The 23,220-nt window shown below is 41.9% G+C and overlaps 1 protein-coding gene across 6 annotated transcripts in view; it reads left to right on the top strand.

Moving 5' to 3' along the window:
- CSNK1G3 (casein kinase 1 gamma 3) overlaps nt 1–23,220 on the top strand; it is a 79,797-nt gene that overhangs the window by 12,764 nt on the left and 43,813 nt on the right. For 5 of the 6 annotated variants that reach the window (XM_072141390.1, XM_072141346.1, XM_072141364.1 and 2 more), the window contains exons 2-4: nt 10,747–11,169; nt 16,143–16,183; nt 18,695–18,764. In XM_072141390.1, the coding sequence (XP_071997491.1) occupies nt 10,995–11,169; nt 16,143–16,183; nt 18,695–18,764 (286 nt within the window). In that variant the 5' untranslated portion in view covers nt 10,747–10,994. Of the gene's footprint in view, nt 1–8,861; nt 8,885–10,746; nt 11,170–16,142; nt 16,184–18,694; nt 18,765–23,220 lie in introns of those variants that run through there. The other variant, XM_072141354.1, reaches the window with a different exon arrangement.

A 23,220-nucleotide genomic window follows, 5' to 3' on the forward strand; every position in this document is an offset into this window, starting at 1 on the left:
ACAACCTAGGGTTAAAGTACCCTAGGGAGTCTGAAAAATAGTATAAATAAAAAAAAGTTAAAAAAAAAAATTAAAATAAAAAAACCTAAAATTTCAAATCACCCCCTTTCCCTAGAACTGACAGAAATATAAATAAACAGTAAAAATCATAAACACATCAGGTATCGACGCGTCCGAAAATGCCCGATCTATCAAAATATGATAACGGTTTTTCAATGCGTTTAACCCCGTAACGGAAAATAGCGCCCAAAGTCGAAAATGGCACTTTTTTGCCATTTTGAAAAATATAAAAAAATCAATAAAAAGTGATCAAAAGGTCGTACAGTCTTAAAAATGACATCACTGAAAATATTATAAAATTTCGCAAAAAATGACACCACCCACAGCTCCGTACACCAAAGTATAAAAAAGTTATTAGCGCCAGAAGTTGGCAAAATCAAAAAAATAATTTTTGTACAGGAGGTTTTCATTTTTGTAAATGTATGAAAACATTATAAAACCTATACAAATTTGGTATCCCCTTAATCGTACCGACCCAAAGAATAAAGTAGACATGTCATTTGGGGCGCTCAGTGAAAGACGTAATATCCAAGCCCACAAGAAAATGGCGCAAATGCGTTTTTTCACCATTTTCATTGCATTTGGAATTTTTTTCCCGCTTCTGAGTACATGGCATGGAATATTTAATAAAATTAAAATTTAAGGTACAGTATGGTAACATTTACAGTAAAATGGACGATGGTAATGTTGTTGTTGTATGCCTTATGTTTATGAGCGACAGTTTTCCTGCTATATACCTGCATGTCATAAGAATTTAAATTTAAAAAAGGACCATGTTAAATTCAAATCTGTTATTTTTTTTATTTTTACCGGTGTTTTGTAAGCGTTGGAAAAGGGGTAGTCTTATACGGCGAATACATCTTAAACTCTATATTTTAAACAGGAAAGTAGGGGGTCGTCTTATACGCCGGAATATACGGTAAATTTAAAATGTCCATTTGATTTTTGATTTTTGATTTGATTTTTCATGACTTCTGGTAGTTTCCAGCTGTACCACTTCCAATATTTGACATGTAAACAACAGTGGTGGTAATTTTTCTAGTCTGTCTGTCTGATGGTGCCAGGAGCCGCGGTGGGGCAGTAGCGTCAGAGCATTGTACATGGCACAGCTGAAGCTTCTTATGGACATCCTCTACTCGCTGAGCGTTGCTGAGTTGGTGTCACATGAGTTGGCGACACCTGGACAACAGCAGATGCTTCACCAGGAACGCTGATAAATGTGAAAAGATGGAAATTTGTTTCAACACAATATTGTATGCAAAAAGCCTTCCTTTAATTTAATATGCAAATATCATAGAGTAGAGGAATGGCGGATCCTGCTGGAGGACGGGCTGCATTTATAGCAGATGTGATGTGAACAATAAAAGTTTTTATTACCTGCAAAAATGTATTTTATATGGAACACAGAAGCGTAATCCGCTCTCTTGTGCAATTGTTTGCTCCCAGTTCAATCATTGACCTGGTGTTATTTTCTTCATATAAAAGTGTCTTTTAGTTGTTTTGAATGTTAGTCCTAGTGGTGAATTGTGAGCAATTATTTTATATAATGTAAAGTTTTGCACACTTTTAGAGGGGTGGTCAGATATGTGTGTGTGTGTATATGTGTGTATATATATATATATATATATATATATATATATATATATATATATATATATATATATATATATATATATATATATATATATATATATATAATACCTACCTACCTACCTACGGCTTACTCCATATATTCTCTATGTGAATTTAGATTTTTTTTTTTTAAAAAAGAAGAACCCATTTTAGAAGCTGCTTAAATGGGGTTTGTTACTATTACTCAAGTTTACTAGGATAAGTTCCATCCTGTAATACCTAAATGTTACTTGCCTTGATCTACCTTTTCTGCCATCTTCAGGAGCCACTTTGGGGACTTCCTGTGGACTTTCCATGGGTCAGGGGGTAGTGCGCTCATTACAGTATGCTCGCTCCGTAATCACAAGTCCAAAGTCGCCTCTTGGTTTGGCGAGCCAATGACATCCGCAGACCCATCCACACAGAGACGTTGCTTCTCTTCAGACTAATTGGAGCAGACCTACAGTAATCTGCTCTCGCTACTCCACAGCCGTCCGCTTTCTGTTGTGGAGATGGATAGGGGGGTCCTTGGTGTTCTACCCCTACCAATTGTACATTTTTAACCCCATAAAACCCCTTTTAATGTTTATTCATCTGATCCTGGTGTTAGTGGATAAGATGGTTGTTGGGATGCTATCTTGTGTATGGTTTGAGCCATGACAAGGTGTGTTGTATGTGGGGATAGCGTGGCTCCTATGTGTTCATGTACTCCATACTGATAAGCCTATGAGTACGGCTCTTAGTGGATCTTTTACATTCATGGGGGGGTTTACCCGCAGGGGACATAGTGGTGTAGTATTATGATCCCTACTATAGAGTGACTCTGCATGGTGACTTGATTGATCAGAGTCCCCGGAGTACATCTGTGTTTCTGGCTTCGCAGGATGAAATTTATTGCACCATTGTTGCTGATAGTAGGGTGTACCCCATGTTTTTGCATTCCTAACCGGACATATATTATTTCATATAACTGAATCCAAAAGAAAATCCTATGGCCTCCTCGATGCTCCTTCCCTCACACAATGTGGAATAATCCATGCACCTGCTGCCTGAAAATCTGAAATCAGAGCGCAAAATTAAAAGAAAAAACAAAACACTGTGGTGTATACATATGGACAGTCTGGGGTCACAATCGGCCAATGAGTTTCAGAAATTTCTGTAGCTTTTAAAGTTAGTTCTGTTCATGTAAGAAGGTTTGTTCCTGCACCAGTAGTAGGCCTCAGGCCTGGCTGCACAAAAATACAATGTCAAATTGCATGATAGTGACTGCATGTGTGAAAAACTGACCGCTTAAAGGGGATATCCGGTTATAAAAAAAATTACTTGGGGACGGGCTAATAAAAAATAATAAACATGCACTTTCCTCCTCCGGTGCCGCGGTCCATCTGGTCAGTGCCCCTGTTTGTTTACAGGGGCACAGAAGCAGTGCAAAGGGAACTTCCGGCCGGCGGTGCTGCCGGCTCCTCCCATGATGGTGTCGGGAGCTTACGGCCGAAGCTTCCGGAACCACTTTACTTATCGTATCGTCATTTAGGGCAGAACAGGACTGCAAAAATTTGTCCTAGACATTCAGGACCGATGAGCGTTGGTCTGGAAAACATTAAAGTGAGCTCCGAAATACAAATTAATCGTGTTGGTGCATCAGTCTGTCTTTCAATGCTTTATTTTTACCTGTAAGTGTAATCATTCTGTAAGTGTTAGAGGGCACAAAAAGACCAAAAAGCTCATTATCAACAGAAATGTCTCTTAAAATGACAGGAGCTAAACCTGGAAACGCGTTGTATGGTTTTTATTTATTTTTTTACTGCGCTTGACTTTAATTTAAATATAGGATGAAGAAGTGGTCGGTGTGTTGTGTGTAGTTACTCTGTGCTGTAGAATGATGATGTGGGACATATTGGTGTGCGGTAGTAATGGCAGCTGCCAGGAGCACTGACCATGAAGGGCTGCACTTCAGCCTGATGGATGAGATGATCGGCTGCTGGGGCTTTCATGGGTTCTTGGAAAGGTTAAACAATGCAGGGTCAGGTTGAGTTTCACTTTGTGTTTTAGCAGGGTGACTGATCAGGTATCACTTTTGATCCACGGGACCTCTGCTGCTTTTGGAGTGGATAGTCGGCTTCACTGTAATTGGTTATGCATATATAAGAGAGAGTCTGATATATCCCTCTCACAAATCTAGATATATCTATATCTTAGTATATTTTTCAGCACAATGATGTGATAAATAGTAGGAGGTAGTCTTCTTCCTGAGGTTAAGGCACTTGTGTACATAGACAGGAATACGTTACAAGCAGTGACTTATCTTGTCAATACTTCATAAATATTCTTTAAAATAAGATCTGATAAAGTACATTTTAGGCTTTCTTTTCACTTTTTATACAGTCGTTGTAAATGCAGGCTTCAGGTGAATGTAAGAAATGTAATATATCCTGTTTGGTAAATGCTTCCGTCTTATCAGTCCTATCTTCACTGCCAAATTGCTTTCCACCTCTGCTTAGATCTGTATTCAAACTGCACTTCACATGTCTATTGAGGAGGAGGAAGGGGGGGGGGGTGAGTCAGGTAGGGAAGACGCACGGACCTGCTGCATCAGAGCACAGTAGTATTTTGTACTAAAATCCCTCTACCATTGAAGTCAACAGCATCCGTGTGCGTGTTATTTCCACTAAGACATCGCTATATGCTCCTCACTGCCCTCCTTCTCGCAACGCTCGGCGATCACCGGCAGCTCCATAGAGATGAATGGAGCAGGACCGTCATGTGCGGCTGTCTGCTCCGCCCACCGATGAGAAAGTTAGGCCCCATCCTGTGGATAAGACCTAGCTTGGTTCCTGGGACAACCCCTTTAAGGGGCTAACTTGCTTGTCATTAGTTGTTCTCCGTGATGGGACTCCAACTGATCACTAGAATAGGCAACTGATGGACCCCCAAACAAGGAGCTAGCCTCTCATGCGCCCTGCTGCTCTATTCATCGTGATGGAGGTAGCTGAGAGCAGCACTCGCCTATTTCCGTCGGCTCCAGAGACAGAGAATGATGCGCATGCAACCGGTCACTTCTCATGATCAGTTGAGGTCCCATCACGAAGAATCCCACCTATTAGCCAGTTAGCCCTTCCCATGTAGATGGGACCTCACAGTTATAAGATTGCTGTGCATATGTTTTCTTGCTGTCATTTTTAGCCTGATGCCACGCCCCGTGCCCTGCAGGTTTCATTTATCCTGGGGGAATAGGGTTAGGAGAGAGCTAGTGTGGTCAGTTTTCTCAATGAATGGAATCTGCTTCAGTGTTTTGCATAAGCTATGGTTACAGTTTAGTCTGTGGTTAACCTGTAGTACTTGCTATCCCTGAATAATCTCCTTTATTTCCATATTCCTCCGGATCCTTTCTGTTCCAGCTCCTTATACAGGACTTCCTTGTTCTGCAACTCCACCTGACAAATGGGTATAAACAGTGAGGCCGGAGATTATTTTCCATGTACACAGCAATTAATAATCTATTTATTCTGTTTGTTTCACTTTGCCTCTGAAGCTGCCGTCCACAAGACTTCACCTAATTGGAGGAAATTAACCATTTTAACATGGAAATGGAAACACATTGGCAAAAATGGAGCATTTCCTGACAAAATTTATGCCAACACTAAAATTGTGCCATAAAAGCTGTGATGCCACATTAGACAGTGAGGGGACCTTATTTATCTGCAAGTCAGTTTTTATCCCTGACCTTGTAACCTGGGGCCATGTCCACTACATCAAGAGGTGCGCTTTGTATTGGCGATACCTCATAATAGTCAGTCATTTATGTTTCAACCAATAAATAGGGAACTTTATTCTAGTTATCCCCCCCCCCCCATTAGTCTAAAATTTGCTGTTTACTTGTAGATTAGTTTTTTTGGTGGGCAAACCCCTTTAAGAGAATTTCAAAATAAAGCCTGGTAACCCATGTACCCTCTGGTCCCATGCACATGACCGAATGTTCGCCCAGGCCATATCTGTATGTCCCATACGGCCCGGGAACAGGAAGCCGAGCGGCCACTGTCTTCTCACCACACCGTGATCGGGTGCCACAGAACTCTATGGGGGCCATGATTCAGCCATATCACCAGCCTCCGTACGCTAGTGTGCATTGGGCCTTACTCATAGATCCAATCACTGTGGTAATCCTGCACACTGTAACAGCCCATGAATGTACAGCATGGAGGGGCTCTGGTAACACCCCCCCCATATCACTTCAGGCCATGCTCATTTGCATAATTGTAAAAGTTGATTTAAGAAGGCAGAAGGCCTTGGATAGCAAATATAAAACAATTCCCACAGTCATGGTGCCTGGATCTATGAGTAGGTGTCCCTGGTTTATCATATTTGATGGTGGATTTCCTTTAAGGGGAGACAATATTGTGCTGGTGGGCATTGTATAGCATTGTGAATGGCGTATAACTAGCTTTGTGATGCTGCTGGTTATATGAGGTTGCGTCTCTGAAGACATGAGTGCGGGGCAGCAGACTATGAATAATGCTGTGATTATAGAAGGCCCATCTTGGCACTGGTGGAGTAACTTGTGCTGACACAGTATATTTGAAGGTTTTGTTATGTTTGTGGTTTGTGTTGGTATGTGGTCAGGCAGTACTGAAGTCTTTCATAGAGAGCTGTGTGGTCACATTGCTTCAGTAGTCCCTACAAGCCTGGCTTTACCTGCCCTGCCATGACTGGAGGATATGGATGACAGATTTACTATTTTTCTTTCCCTTTTTAATATTGACTCAAACTTTTATTACAGCGTTTGAGTTGTATTATTCAGTGGTCTTACTATATAAATCACAATGTTACATTATATCTATGTATTTACAAGAATTCTGGATGTAAACTGCAATAGTCCTGTTACATTACAGCCATCCTACAGCTTATTTATTACCGTATAGAATTCACTATTTTATGGGAAAACCGCCGTTTACCAGATGTCTCTTCAGAAGCGGTTCTGTAGCAGTTAGAGCCATGCTAGGTGTCATACTAAAGATAAGAATCTCATCTTTCAGATCACATCAAGACTGTTTATTGTAGGTTCGATTTGAAAATCCTGGAGACCCATAGGGTAAGTTTGTTGGACCTTTCTTTTCAGGCAAAAAGTGACTCTTCTATGCTTATGTACATATGGCTTTGAAGATTATTTTTTAATAGTAAAAGGATGAGATTAAACATAAAAGAGGGAATTCATCCTCCTTCCTAAGTGGGCGAGTAGTTTAGACTATATTCACACCACGTTTCATGGACACGTTCAGGGTAATACGCCAGGAAAGCTCCTGTCATATAGATTGTCCACAAACATATACTGGCAGGTGGAGGCATCCTTTTATCTGCCATGTATACGCTGCCTCCTGCAGGGACCAGCTCCCTGCTGCATTACAAGGTATATAGCCTCGGGTTATTGTCCTCATGGACCAGGACAGGACATTGTTGGAGAAGCGCCAGTCACTGGCTGCTTCTGATCACTCATCTTCCCTGTCAATGGGTATAGGAATAGGGCAACATGTCACACTGTATGTATATACAGCGGAATAGGCATCTTTCAGTCTTCTCCTTACAACAGAGGACTATTACATGGTGGGAATGTAGGGGGTGTAAATGCTGGTCACCCTTTTCATGTTTGCATTATATGCTTCTACAGTGTGGCAGGACTGGAGGGAGAATGAACTTTTATATAAAGGTAGAAAAGCATCTTTAGGTCACGTGCAAGTGGGATGTGCACTAGGTGATCCCCACATCATGGTCCATGTCTGTTATGTGCTGAAAGAAGAACTGACGGGTCAATTTGGGCCCCTAAACCAACCCAAATCAACCTTTTACGAGGGCTGTGGGTGGAGGAAAAGGAACATAGGACTCGCATTGAGGCAAGTGAAGCTGGGATTACATCTACATTGGCTTCACTACCCCCAATGTGCAGCCAGCGAAGGGTCGATGACGGAGGTGAATATAATTTTTTTTTTTTTTTTTTTTGACACGCACTTCAAATATCATACAGGGCGATTTAGGACCATAAGGACCAGTGGGTGAGTAAGTGCCCCAAATTGCCCTGAGAGGTTACCTGCTGGATCGCTGCTACAAAACTCATGGCATATCTGTTTTTTTTAGTGGTGCCTTTCATAATAATCCATGTTAGAAATCCAGCGGTATTACTGTTGTGCCCGTATTAACATGCTTGGGTATTGCCGCTGTGCTTCACTACTAAAATGGTTTATAGTTGGCCAAAGTAGGAGGAAGAAACTCGCAAAGAATCTTTTAGCTTTTGTTTTTAATGTTGTGATGTTGCACATAAATCTGAACCTAAAATCACAATTTTGGCAGTTCTGGGCGTTTTTCTCCCCCTTGGTGCTGTAGTGTGAGGTTTTTTGCCTAATTATTGGAGCTGGAATGAAGGAAACATCTGCCGTCTGGTTCACTGTTTCTCACATCATTTAGGGCTGGACAAATCCCAGATTGGAATGTTTTATAATCGGGACGGTCCCTTTCTGTATACCCTATTAGGACATATAGAGGACTACGATACTGCAATACTGTGACTACATTGTACATGAAGTAGTTTTCTAGGTACAATCAGCAATGTAAAGAGTAAAGGCTTTATTCTGGTTCTGGACAATATCCTTACATTTATTACACAGTGAGCGTTGTCTTTGTGCTTCCTGCGCACCATACCACAGCCGGGCACCATTGGCATCTATAGGTGTGTGTTGCGTGCACAGAACTACAGTTGTAGGGGCCAGCGGCAGTGCCCTGAGATTTAAAAAATCCGTGCACTTCATGTCCAATTACAATTCTTGAGCATAAAGTGCATTTTTTTACAGCCCTGCTGCTACTAACAACAAGCGTGTATGGTTACATTTCCGGAACCAATACCATACCCTCTGCAGCTGTGTATGGTCAAACCTTTTACTAGACTCCCTTTAAACTACAATTTTTTTCCCAATTTGGGCCCATGTGGCTCTAAAAGTAAATTTTGATGTTGAAGATTTGTGATGCCAAAACCAGGTGTGGATCGTATGAGAAGATATAAAAAGCAGATGGTAGATGTAGTCCATGATGATAAATCACATTTTTTTTATTTGTCTTTACATTATTAGGACAATTTCTACACTAGGCTAAAATATGTGACGGTCGCAATGTACTTGACACGGCTTTCACCAGTGTATCGTGTTCTGCTGGAGCGGCCTGACCTCATTGTGTATGTATGCCGAGGCAAAAGTTTCATTTTCCAGAGCAATTTAGAAAATGAAATGGCACATAGTTATGTAAGGAATATATAAAGCCAATAGATTAAAGTGGATGAATGTGGTTTAAAAAAAACATGGCTGTTTTCTGCCAAAAACAGTGCCACACCTGGCCATGGTTTGTGCAGGTAATGCGGCTCAGCTGTATAGAAATGAATTAAACTTCGTTGCAATATCAGATTTAGAGCTGCTTAGGAAGAAAGCGGTCATGTTTTAAAAACACCAGACAACCCTCTTAAGGAAAGACTGGAGTAGTCACAATGATCTGTCATGATCTACACCCCATTTTTAAACATTGAACAAAAAAAAGCCTTAGGGCTAATAAACACAGCTGCAATGGGGGCAGTGATCCGGACACATTATTTGCGGCCACATGACAGCCCCGTAGACTTCCATGGCTCCCGACGTGTGACCGCACTGCCAACGAGTTGGGCCGCTTGTCTGCTGATGGAGGGAGGATATGTAAAACGTGGTGCAAATTATAAACCTAAGTAAACCTTTGAAGCCAAAAAGCTGTCATGTTTTGCTCCTTTATTCTGCAGTAAGAAATATTCCTGAAGGCCTTTCTGTGTCATACAGAGCAGATAAAGTATAAAGCTGTAACTGTAAAGGGTTTTTTCCCAAATAATCAATAGCCCTTTTATCTTTTCCTATATTCTGTAGTTTCTTCGCTACCCCCCTCGGGTTACCACTGTGCTGCAATGGCTGCAAAGTCTGTACTTTGTTTACACTGTTTCTGGTCGGTTTCATGGAAGGGGAGGAGCTGCTGCTTCCTCCTCCTCCACAGGGGAGGTGGTCATACGACAGTGTATGTAGTCCAAGACACTGTTTCCTATCAGTCCCTCCATCCCAGTCTATAATTCTACAGAACTTTCTCTGTCTCTGCACCCATGCTGCTCCCTTCCTCTACCTTGTCATTGGCAGTATCAACTCTGTGCAGATAAGCTATTAACCCTTAGTGCTCACACAGCACAGGCAGAGACTGCATGTACTAGTGGTTTCTACCACTTATTACATGTTCCCTGCTCCTCCATGTGATGGAAGCCGCCAGGCTGTTCACCATATACATCCTGTATGTGCACAGTGCAGTGTTCAGTGGATTTACTTGTGGGAAACTAAATGGATTTAATGCTAAATTACTTTGAGAGAACATAAGGCATCATTTGATCTGGCTAACTGGCCTCAGCCTGAGGGCATAGACTGACAGATCTTACGCTTTCAGAACTGAAAATGACATAACTTTGGGGGGAAAAAAGGAGGCCGCGTTCAATCAAGCGGGGCGGCTCCGGGTTTAATAGGCCCCTTGGGTGTCAGAGCCTCAGTAGGCCCCTTTGCAGTGAACTCACCTGATGTAATTTCAAATACGGATACTAAATCCGACTCCTATTCCCTAAAATACTCTCTAGTTAACCATTTCATACAGTTTAATCATATAAACCCCCATATTGTTTTATTATATACTGAGATTTGGCTGTGTTGGGCCCCCTGAGCACCTCTAGGCCCCGGGTATGTCCGCTGCTGGCGTCAGCCCTGCCATCAAGTTACTGGCTTTATCTGCTCCTTATCCATGAGCTGTCAGTGGAGGACAGGCCCGAAAGCTGCTTTATACACACTCCAAAAAGCAGTATGATACAAAGTTTACTATAATTTGTACTAATGATTTATGCAATTTGGCTTAGTTTATGCTCCCAACTTTTCTTAAAAAGGCTATAGGGGGAAAGCCTTGGCACCTAAGGGAAATCATAAGGCTTAATACAGATGTTCTGTAGGGAGCGTTTTTATTTGCCAATACATTTAACAAATGTTTATCTTGCAGGTGTCCAGCCCACTCCATTTGGACTGTCTGAATCACGTGGTGGACATCCTCTGCTGCACGGGAGTCCTCAGTTGGGATCTATTTGCGAATGGGATGAATCCGCCTTTGCTGAGCCCTCATCATCATCTGCAGCGAGAATAACAATATCCAGAGGGGGCTTCTCTAGTTATGTTTCCATTTTTACAACACCCCATTTGAGTTTGCTTGTCTTTAAAAAAGAATTCAAAGTGGAGTACCGTAAACTTGATATGGATGGCAAAAAGAAAGACAAGGACAAACCTGATGAGAGGATGGCCCGACCTAGTGGTCGGTCGGGTCATGGCACACGTACTGGTTCCTCAAACTCTGGAGTATTGATGGTTGGGCCTAATTTTAGAGTGGGAAAAAAGATTGGATGTGGAAATTTTGGAGAGCTGAGATTAGGTAAGTGTAAAACTCTTGGAGAATCCTCAAAACCTTTTATCTTTGAATATTTTTTACTGATTTGGATGAGTGCAAGCTCGTTCCAATTCCTCGTATTCTATGGACCTCATCACCTGGCCTGGATTACTAACGGATTCCAGTGGTTACTAGCGGAAAATACACTGCATAATATCATACCATGTTTTCGTAGGAGATCTTATATACAGTATATACACAACAGATTTCTCCTCTATCAAAGCGAGAGGATAAATTATCTGCTAAAGGTGTGGATTAGACGAGGATCATGGGGCCGAGAAATTCTCAACATGTGCAGTCCCCTTGTTCTCAAACTTCTAAAGCTTAGTACAAATAAAATGTTACTGTGCGCAGGTGAAATGAACCTCTGTGCAGTAAATAAATAATGAAGTTTTATCATTTCTGCATGTGAACCATCTGGCAAGTGCTCCAGGGAAAAGATCTTTATACAGAGGTTCTGATCTTTTTTTTTTTTGTTTGCTTCAAGGGCTATTCCCACAAAGAAGAAAAAATCGTATATATACACACAGGATAGCAAAATAACATATTCCCAAATTCAATGTTATTAACAAAAATACAGTATTTCATACACTACTTATCGGTAGTGCAATTGTGTCTTTTGGTTGGCATGGGAAACGACCATAAATCCAGTCCTGACTGTGGTCAGACAGGTCTTCTGGTCTGGTCAGATTCATCTCCATGAACACTGTATTGCAGGAACATCAGCGAAGGCGGCAGAAATCACTAGAGCCAGAGGCAATTCCTGTCCTACAAACAAGACTTGGTAGTGCTGATTGTGTGTTTGATTTGGTGAGGCAGCAGAGATGTTTGTTGTTGGGGATCTTGTATCTGTCTCATGACACTGATCTGTCTCATCTCTTTTTTTCTATGTGTCAGATATTAGTAGAATCTTCAGAAGATAAAGTGTAGCAAAACCCTGTACCCCGATAATCTCGGCACATTGTCAGCAATGTTGGATAGGAGGAGGTGCATAGCACAGAGGAAACGGGAAGTGTCTGCTATTGTGTGTTTTGGTTGGCATGGGATACGACCGTAAACCCAGTCCTGACTATGGTCGGGCAGGTCTTTGTCTGGTCAGATACCTCTCACATAAACACTTCTACAGGGAGAAGTAAAAAATGGTGTGGAATTTTTTTTTCATTAAAAACACCCCTCCTAACCAACCATTGTGCTCCAGTGTGTTTTATAAAAGGGGTGGTCCAGTTTCACCAAATAAATGTTACATGATGTGTAAATAGAAGTGATGCAGTTCTCCAATATACTTTCTGTATGGATTCCTCAAGTTTTCTGCTGTTCTATATAAAACCTCTGTGGTTACTTGTAGTGGATAGAAATCTGTCCCTGGTCATGTAATGTCACACAGATGCACTGCTCATTGCAGCAAGTAAGCCATCTGTGTGATATAATGATCTGTGCACCTGTGTGACATCACATGACCAGGGACTGACGATTATCCACAGAAAGTAAACAATGAAGCTTCTTACAAAAAATGACAGCAAGCAGAGCTATTGAAAACCTAGAGAAATTGATACATAATGTATATTGGGAAATTGTATAACTTGTCATCATACTACCAACATTTATTTTCCAAAACTGGACAGACCCTTTAAATCCTAATTTGCGCTGCGGTTACTGCTAAAACTAATACTGCTGGTAGTAGAACATACCAATGGTCAAAGATGGTAAAATAGTCCACAAAGCCACTAATATGACGAGCTACCAATTGTGACAGACAGGTACTTCTATTAGGGCCAGTGGTGGCTAGCTGTCCATAATGCCAAACAATAGCTTTTATATTCTGCTGGGTGTTGGTCTGGTTTTTGATTTTGGCAGCAGAATATAATAGTGGTTTTTTTGTGGAATTATTGATGGGTAAGCCACTAATTCACCCTGCAGAAGTAGTGTTATCTGCCACTATTGGTCACTAGCCATATCGGTGGCATAAGGGTCTAGTTTGCAATCTGTGACCACTAGTGTTTACTGCAGTTAAGGGGTCAATGATAACACCCCAGGCACACAGGCTGGATAGAAACTTTTTTATGTTAAAAAAAAAAAAAAAAAAAGTAAAGTTTTATTCCTTTTGTCAAGTAGAAACTTTGCCTGTTTGAAGATTTAATATACAGAGTTTCACACGTTTTGGACACAGTGGTGCAAGTCCCTGACTGCACGGAGTATAGCGGTGGCTCACGTATGTCTCTACAGGGTAGTGTACTGGGTGATTTAGGTGGCCACGGGCTTCTGCCCATATTCTAATCCGCCTCTGAGATTGACCAATGTGGATGACACTTATTTATTTAGTTTCTTTAATCCCCCGCTTGCCTCTCGCTGCCTGCTGGCCCCGTATTAAGCTGCTGACACTGATTTCCAGTGTCTAGTAAGTGCTTTGAAGAATCCTTCCATTTCTGTTTGCGTATGTAGCCGCTTTCTGGAACGGCTCCAGGATTTTTCAGCATTCCCAAGACAATACTGGTATTTTTCTCTGCTTGGGCTGATTGAAATAATTGTCCACTAATGGAACTTTCTGTTGCTGGGTGACTTTGGTGACTCAATTAGCTGCCGGTTAAATAATTGTGCTGGGGGTGCATGTGTTTAGCTGTGCCCTCCACAACGGCCTGATCTCCATATCTCCTGCTAGATATTGGATAGTGGAAATAAAATATTTAAGACCAAAGGCTATTAGAAGCATGCAGACCTTTCACATTATGGAAGTACAAGGTCACCCAGCTTAGAGCTCCATTTAGTTTTCTTGTACTGAGTAAAATAAAGATGGTAGCAGGATCCACGTTCTAACTACAGCTCAGGGCTGTGGAGACACTCTGTGCAGAGTACTGAGAGCACAGCAGTGTGAGAACCTGCCCCCTACAGTCCTAGAATATAGATCTGCTTTATCAGTGTAACTATTTTATTGCTGTACTCGCTGGTTCTATCAATGAGTCGCGTACACGGGAAAAGTCTACAACCACCCTCATCCATGTGTGGCTATTGCCACTGAGTTACAGAGCCGTTTTTCACTAAATAAACTTTGTTTACGTCATGTAAATCTTCTTTAAGCACCTAATGAACAATGCTAAGTACCGCCCCGCTCATTGTGTCACAATACCCCATTCTTCAGTATCTCTGCCACACCATGTACCCGTCATCTCTGTAAGGGTGCAGTCACACATTGAGGTCGTGTTGCATTTAGAAACGCAATTGCTTGTAAGGTTGCTCGGCCTGATCGTATAAGTGATTCTATGGAAACGCATGCAATCGATAATCCGGACCAGTGGTTTGTATTTAGCCCTTACACGACTCGGCAATTTTTTTGTTTTTTGCGTTTGTTTTTTACTCCCCTTATTCCAAAAGCGATTCTCTTTACAGAGATGTTATCTGCAGGACAAATTTTACTTTAAAGTGGCACAATTTATTACTCCATGCAATGTACTGGAAATAAAATTGACCACAGCAGTGACAGACGGGTGTCAGCTGTATTATACACCCGCTGTGTATTGAGGAAGCTTTGCCCTTGAGCTTTCTGCATACTCCCCCCGCAGCACCAGGATGTAGTAGTATGTCCTGGTGCACAAAGAGGTTAAAGGGAACCTTTCACTACCCCCCACACTTGTAAATGACAAAGTATGTCAGTTTTCAAACTTGCTGGCCATGCCTGCACTTGTACCCCTGTTCGGCGTCCAGGTAGGTGGTGGGGTTATTGTCTCCTGCTGTTAACTCTATGTAACGGCAACCTCGTAAGCTTACTACGCCTCCCTGTCTGCATGAACCCACATAAACCCTGCCTGCGCAACAAATTCTCGGAATTCCCTCACATGGCGATAAGGAGGCGTAGTTAGCTGACGGGGTGGCCATGACGGGGAGTAACTTCTTGACTGCTGGGACAATAACCCCACCCCAATGACAGCGAACAGGGATAAATACATTTTGTGGGTTACAAGCGTGGGGGCTAGTGCCAGGTTCCCATAGATCCCTATTAACTAACTGACACCCAGGTTGTAGCTAAAAATTGTTGCCACGGGTATCGGTGGTCTCATGGCCACGGGTATCGGTGGTCTCATGGCCACGGGTATCGGTGGTCTCATGGCCACGGGTATCGGTGGTCTCATGGCCACGGGTATCGGTGGTCTCCAGCTGACTCATTGGGGCAGATTTATCAAGCTAAAAGTCAGAATATTCTTAGTTGCCCATAGCAACCTATTACAGCTCAGCTTTCATTTTACCAGTGCTCATGAATATTTTAAAAGGGAGCAGTGATTGGTTGCCATGGGCAACTAAGAATATTGTGACTTTTAGACAGCTTGATAAATCTGCCCCATTGAGGTCTGTGGAGTGTTTTCTTGGCATGCTCTGTGCAGATAGGAGGGGCATGCATCATCTAGTAGTAGTGTAGGCGAGGATGGTGTTTACTACAGAGATGTTCTCCTCCATTGTAATCCTGGTGACTGCTGCATAGAAAGCCTCTACAGGTTCAGTGACCATGGTGAAATTGCAGAATATTGTTTTTTTTTTTGTTTTGTTTTTTTTAATTTAGACGGTACCTATAAAAAAAAAAAAAATCTGAAACTAATTTATAAAAAATGTTAAAATCTATATACAGATGTGGAGGTATTTTAGAGTTTCTCACTCAAGATCATTTTTTACCTGGGTATGTTATCTTTTTGTGTTTTTTTTTTTTTTTTTAGTTATTAAGCAGCTAAAATCCTGTGTTTTTAACAATTGCCATTGTGTTAACCAATCCTGAGCATTAGGAAGCAGCCAACTTTTTACTTTGTCATTGTGTCACTTTTTGGCAAACCTCTTAAATAAAAGGCATTAGCCGTGGCCTCATTAATGTTTTATGTGGACTTTGTATCCTGGCACATTGCTGCCTTGTTTCTCAATGCTGCGCTGTAAACCCAGTCCTGGCACCGTCTAACATTCTTGTTTTTGTTCTTCTCTTCAAGGGAAAAATCTGTACACAAATGAGTATGTGGCGATTAAACTGGTAAGGTTTGTTTCTTTGTTTTATAGAAACTGTGTGTTTATGTATATATTTAATACTCTGTGTTAGTATTTCTACACCATCTTGCATTTTTACTGAAACTGTAATTTTACCATCCCTTTTCAAGAAATATGCATATTTTTAGCCATTCCCTGCTATTTAAAGGGGTTGCCTTGGCTTGCCCGTCTTTATTGATGCTGGAGACTTTGGGGTGCTGCCCTATTTAAACGGCTATCCTTGCATTTAGATCTAAGACAAGGGGCGGCCATTATTATTGGGGTCCCATAGGTTGTACGTTTTTCACTGTTTGTGTAAAGGCTGATAAATGTTGATTTTTCCAGTTCATTGATGCATAATTTTAGGTACATTCCGGTTTAAGTGTATACATATGATGATGAATTTCTGACATTTGCTGTTTCAGCAGCTTTCACCCCTCCCCATACATTCTAGGCTCATGCACACGGCTGTGGATTAAATGGCCCCATGCATGAGCTGACCACCCCAGACTCAAAAGTTAGAGCAGGTCCTATTCCTACTTGTGTTTGTGTCCTGGACAGTAAGGTTCTTACTGACATTCTAAACCCTGATCTTTATCTACACTAAACTACAGTTTAACTAATATGCTAATTTTGGAGAGGCTACTCCGGCATGAGGTAAAAGCTACTGTACACCCCAGTAGCCTCTGCTGTCCTTGCCTACCTGCCCGTTCCCAGGCGCTGCCTCCTCATCTCCTTAGGGCATGTATACGCGCGTGTGCTGACTTGTTTCCATGCAGAGCGCAGCGCCCTTTGGCTGCAGTTCTTGTGCATGTGATCTGCATAGACGAGTCTACGCATAATGGCGCCTAAGGGAACATAGGACGCAGAATCATGGAGGCAATGCCTGGGGACAATTGGGTAGGCAGGGACAGCAGGCCCCAGTAGCCTCTGCCAGAATTGGTATATTATTAAACTGTAGTTTAGTGTACACCGTATTCTAGGATAAGCTATAGATGGACCTGTGGGAACCTACCATCAGATCTACCTTAAAAGGAAACCTACCAATTAAGTCTCATACACTTGGAAAACTGTAACTGACTGTCTTCCTGCAGACTGTTGGCTAGATGTTTAGCAGTATATCCTCTGCATGTGAACATACCCTTAGGCCTCATGCACTTGACCATATCATAGCCCCCATAGAGGTCCACTGCATCTGGTGACCCGGTTTCGCCTCACCATGACGGTACAGAATGGGTATGCAATCACTTGGCTTTCTATGGCGAGGGGAGGGTTGGGTGGCCGAACGGCTGGGTGGACCCCTCCTTCACCCAGCCATGTGATCGCTCTGGTACGGCCCTGGCAAGTAGAGGTTCAAGTGCAAGGGGCCCTAGGGTGTGTTTGGTTTAGGTCTCATGCACACAAATATTTTTAGGGCCATGTGCTAGTCACTACTTCAACAGCTAGCACCCACCATTACTTTCTACGGGCTCATGCACACAGCTATGGACTCTACTGCCCAGTGCATGAGCCGACCACCCGAGCTGCAGAAGATAGAGCAGGACCCATCTGTCACCACATTTGCACATATACAGCAAGTGACCGGTTCCTATAGAGCACTAATAACTACCACCCTTCTTTTAGCTAAAAATTGTTTTGCTTACATCCACATAAATAACCTTTTATCTTGTAAAAGATAAACACCAGAGGGTGTGTCCTGGACGGCCCCTCCAAGCTACTCCACCTCATGCCATATGCCTCCGTAACATTTAGCAGTTCATGTTATGTAACCAGGGTGACCTCATCTTGGTTCCTTTAGCCTCTTAACAATAGCAAACTGTACCCCATGTATGTATCTGCCCATATGAAGTCACAGCAGCCTCCATGGACTTCTAATACTCTCCATCTTCCATGGAGGCTGCTGTGATTTCATGTGATCACATACATGGTGTATAGTTTGCTATTGTCAGAAGACTAAAGGACCTGCGATGAAGTCACTCCGGTCACATGACTCGAATCTAACACAAGGCACTGTGTAAAAAAATTGACACACTATTTCCTATAATTAAATAGAACTTAAATAGAGCTTTATATGTCTGTAGTTGAATATTAGCAGACAGTCGTTAGGTACAAGGGGGCAGAGCAATAATTTGAAGAGGCAGAGAGCAGTGAGAATAATGGGGTGTGGTTCACTGCCAGAGAGAAAAGTCAAAGCCAGCAGACATGAGTCAGAAATGCTAATTTTCATATCAGAAAAACATCTGTAATTATGGTACAGGGCCCAACTGGCAGCTAATTTTAGGTGATATGGGGAGGACTTGTAACCCTTGTATCAGCAGGCATTGTTAGTCAGGGAGGTAAAATTCTGGTGACTGGTCTTCTTTAAGTCTTGGGAATGGAGGTTACAGGAATACATGCACCTGCTGTAGGAAGATCCATTATCAGATGTGCTGAAGTCTCTGAAGAGATGTGACACTTGAGCTCGTGGCCTTGTGCATCTAATATTATATTAATATGTGAAATGTTTATCCTTCACCAGGAACCTATGAAATCCAGAGCACCGCAGCTGCATTTGGAATATCGGTTCTACAAGCAGTTGGGGTCTGTTGGTAAGTTTTTGATGTTCTCCCTCTCCCGTCTACCCTAGTGTTATAGTCTTGAATAACCATCCTGTTTGCTGCGATGTATACGATGCAGGGGGATACTGGAAGCTTTGCCTGGCTAATGATGAAGCAGTAGATTGTATGAAAGTCCTGACAAAGGCGATGCGCGCGCTGTGTGCGTTATTGTACAGTTCCCACGAGTACGGTATCTATGGTTTCTGTGTTCTATACGTCTCTATGGATACTACTTACTGTCAAGGCTTCTGTAAGAACTGGGAAATAGTTGCATGTTGCTGATTCTTGTTCAGCTCTATGTATCGTGTGTGTGTGTATGTGTATGTATATGTGTGTAATATATATATATATTCATCTTAATTCTGCTAATAGTATTGAGCTGATGAAAAGGCATTTATAAGGAATGTACAGTTTGATCTGAGGGCAGTTATAGAGCAGGAGGAGCTGAGCTGATTGATAAATAAAAGTTATACTGAGCGTTTAACTCATACACCTATATATCCAAGTACCTTGTTTCTCGAAGTGATTTGACAGCTCTCATTGTATCCATAGTAATGAAGATCCATAAACTGATAAATGAATAGTAAGTTTGTCCCCAATAAATATCACTCTGCTTATTTTCTGTTGTATTTTGTCTGCTTGTTAGACTGAATTTTCCATGTAACAGGTTTTCTTTTAAAGGGGTTTTCCGACAAAATAAAATTTTCACATTTCAATCCCCTAGTGATGTTAACACAATAAAGAATATTTTAACCCCTTACTTTACAGTTTTACTGCTGTTTTATTGCCGTTTTGGCTCCTCTCTCTCCGCTGCTCAGTGCAAAATCCGAGTGTGTGGGCGGGGATTCTCTAAGCAGACACATTACTGTATTATCCATCTAGTTCTGTGAGCTGACAATGTGGTTACATTACACAGAGGCTGAGAGACCATAACACTGTTACACTGTGGGTTCTGCTACATCTCACAGATATGTGCCTGCCTCCCCCTTCCCCTGGATCACTTATCTCATTGTAGCTTGTAGTTTGCAGCCTCTCTCTCTCCTCACGATCCCCTGGCAGGAAGTGACTGTGTCTCAGTGTGCAGCAGTGTGAGCTCCGTGCAGGGGGTGTGGTTACAGACAGTAAACTCAGCAGCACAATCTCACACAAAAATCTAAGATGGTGGTCACCCACCCCCAAGTCAGACTGTGACTGTGAAATGCTGCATTTTTTTGTTACTATTTTGTTACAGTGAATTGTTATCCTGAGTACATTTAAGAAACTTGTCTTCATGGGAATACCCATTTGAGGCATTTCACTTGCTAGACACAGGCTATGTTCTCTAGACAGATCAAAGATCCAGGTGACTGTGGTAATCTTCTGATATTAGTTATTCATGGCCTCCTTTTTTCTGAAATCTAATTTTTAAAATTGTGCTACGATTAATGAATTTTATGTCTGGACTTCCCAATTTTAGTTTTTATGTCTTGAGTAAGACTTGTATTGGTATCCGTACCTTGTTGTCAGTTTACTGTATGATCTATAATCTGTTTGATGAACTTTTATAGAAGTTGTGTTTTCTTCTACATTGTGAGCTGTTTTTACGAGAAGCCATACATGTGGTTGTGGTTCAGTGTGAATAGATGGCTGTGCTACATAATTCATGGTCTCACCAGTGTGTTCGGGATGCCACGTGGTGTTTATAGTCTAATATGGATCACATCTTACAACAAGTTGTAGTTAAGATTACTTTGCAGAACATCCGCGGTGTCTGGCCACAAGGCCTTATAAATGGGTAAAGTAAAAACCGTGTAAGGCTACCAGCACACCAGCGTCTGCTGTTCTCGTATGTCATCAGTGTGTACAGTGTCCTCAGCTTTGTGTCACGACTGTGGCTGGCCCATAAATCGGACATACTAGCTCTATTATCAGAGAAGTGGCTAGTGTATGCAGTATAATCCAACAAATCCAGAAATAACGTACCTGAATGAGAATAGCTAGCAATGAACAAAGATCTAGGGCAGCTCTGACGAATGCACCTCATGTACTTGTGGCGTAGAAACGTTTGGAGAAATGGGATGCACACTACAAAACCTCCCCTAGAAATCTTATGAGTTGCTTATGGGCACACGGCCGCGTGGCTCATGAGTAAGGACGTGTGGTACGTCTGAAACGCGTAGGCTTTTCTGCCCTACAAACTTTTTCTATTGGTACGTTCATGTCATACAGGATGCAAAGCCACAGCTTTTTGTACTTATTTTTAATCTGAAGAAACTTTGGAAAATAAAGAATCATTTTTTTATCTACACCTTGTGCGGCATGCGTTTTCTTCCATTCAACAACTCCCAAGCCTGGATTATTTTTTGGGTCTCTAGCCCTTTTTTTTTTTTTTTTTTTTTTTTTTAAGATTCTATAATAAAAATCAAATAGGAAAAAATAGGTTTTCTGCCTGTATAAGAGAACAGTTTTAAAAACACATTTATTATTTAAGACCAGGTGATATACTCTCCCCGTTTTAATTTTCTTCACTGTAAGATGCCCCTTCACTTCCGCTTGGTAACGTTCTTCTGCGGGATTGTTGGAAAGAATTCTTGAAAATTAAACCTCTTGATTAACTTTAATGTCTTGGACTTTGATACCTTTATGATGTTCACATAATTGTCTACAGACAGAATAATTACAGGGCTCCAGGACTCGTGTGCATCCACTGATGTACAATGACGGGTCCTGATCACCTCCATGTTCTGGGATCTGTACTTGGGTGTATTATTCCGTGGTGATAGGGGGAGGAAGGACAGGGATGTATTTTTTTTTTTTTTTCTTTTTTGACTATTGGACAATATTTTGTTAAGCTTTAATTAAAAAGTCCCTTTTTCTAGGGTTTGAAGCATTACAATAGCGTTTATGCCGCAGTCTGGCACCTCCTGAGACTGGATTGAAGAGACTGAGGTGGCACTTGCAATCCACCATCCATTTACTCGCCCATTACAACCATTGAGAAGGGCTGAAATATTGCAGGGCGTGAATGGCTGCTGGATGTTGAGTGCTGTCTCTTCATTCCTTCCTCGGATGTTGGACGATTGCTCTGCAGACGCTATTAACAAGTAGACCCTTAGGTACATTATGAAAGTATTACAAGGTAAATCCACTTTCCGAACAGGAGGACAGAAAGCCAATAGCGCTAAAAATATCTTTCCAGGAAGGAGCACACCAGAGCGTAGGAAATATTATATATTCTGATCAGTAGTTGTGCTTGACTGCCTTCTGGACTGGAAACTTGTGCTGAAGAGCTTTTCCAGGATAGACCACTTTTCAGTTCTGTGCATAGGCAGTGCAGTATTTAATAGGTTTTAACAGAACGTTAAAAATAGGGTTACATGGGCTCCCTGATCTGCTACTCCCCTGATAAAAAGTTACGGAGAGTTTGTCAATAACTTTGGTCTAGTCTATTGCCCTCCTTCTTTGAATTGAAATACAATTACATTTTAACAGGAATATCCCTTTAATAACTGAGGGTACATTCACACGTGGGCATACCACCGTGTGCTGGAGAGGAGGTGTTGGCCCCTCCTCTCGCTATAAGAAACCGTGGCGCACGGCCGCACACTCGCAAAAAGATAGAGTATGCTCTATCTTTTCGTGGTGTATGGCGTGGAACGGTGCCACACGTGTGATAACGTATCGCTGCCGAGCGCCCATTACCGTCTATGGGTTCTTGTATGCGGCTGCAAATTTGAGGTCGCATATACGTCCCCATAAACGGTCGTATGAATGTAGCCTTAATCTGTACTTTTCTCGGTCATAGAAAGTGGGCAGGGGATTCTGGCAGGGTGCTATCCACATGTGGTATGGTAAACATACGAAACGCATGCGTTTTAAAAGCGATCCAAGAACGCACCGCGTGACGGCACCCTCGTACATAAAGAGAAGAGGTCTACAGCCTAAACAAACCTCCTTTACAGCTATACATTGTGTTTTTTTTTTTTTTTTTTTTTTTTTCTTTATTCCACTCCATTTTTATCATGAACTGTTCTGACTTTCTGTCCTTTTGCTAAAATTCGTAAAATTGTGGAAGCCTTGTATTCTATGACTTGTATGCTATATAAACAGCCTTGTGACCCTGTCGGATGTACTACTTGTGGTCTTTTCTGTCCTTAGTCATCTTTCTCTGAGGGTCTCGGGAGATCTGGCTCTTCTCAAGCATTTCCTGTTTACAGTCTCCTCTATTCGTTTGCTGAATGATATAAACTTTGAATAATTGGAAGCATTTTTTTCCTAGTCCTAAGGATGTGCCATGAACATACACACAATATAGGCTGTTGTGCTGTACATCTTTTATAACACTATGGGGGAGATTTATAGTTTTCAGTGAAGTAATCGCATGTTTTTGCGCAATGCTAGAATTTGCGATTACAACCGCAAATACGATACCTCTACACCATGTGGGACAGGAGCGGCGACCAGTGGA

Source organism: Engystomops pustulosus, chromosome 1, assembly GCF_040894005.1.
Source record: "Engystomops pustulosus chromosome 1, aEngPut4.maternal, whole genome shotgun sequence".
NCBI lineage: Eukaryota > Metazoa > Chordata > Amphibia > Anura > Leptodactylidae > Engystomops > Engystomops pustulosus.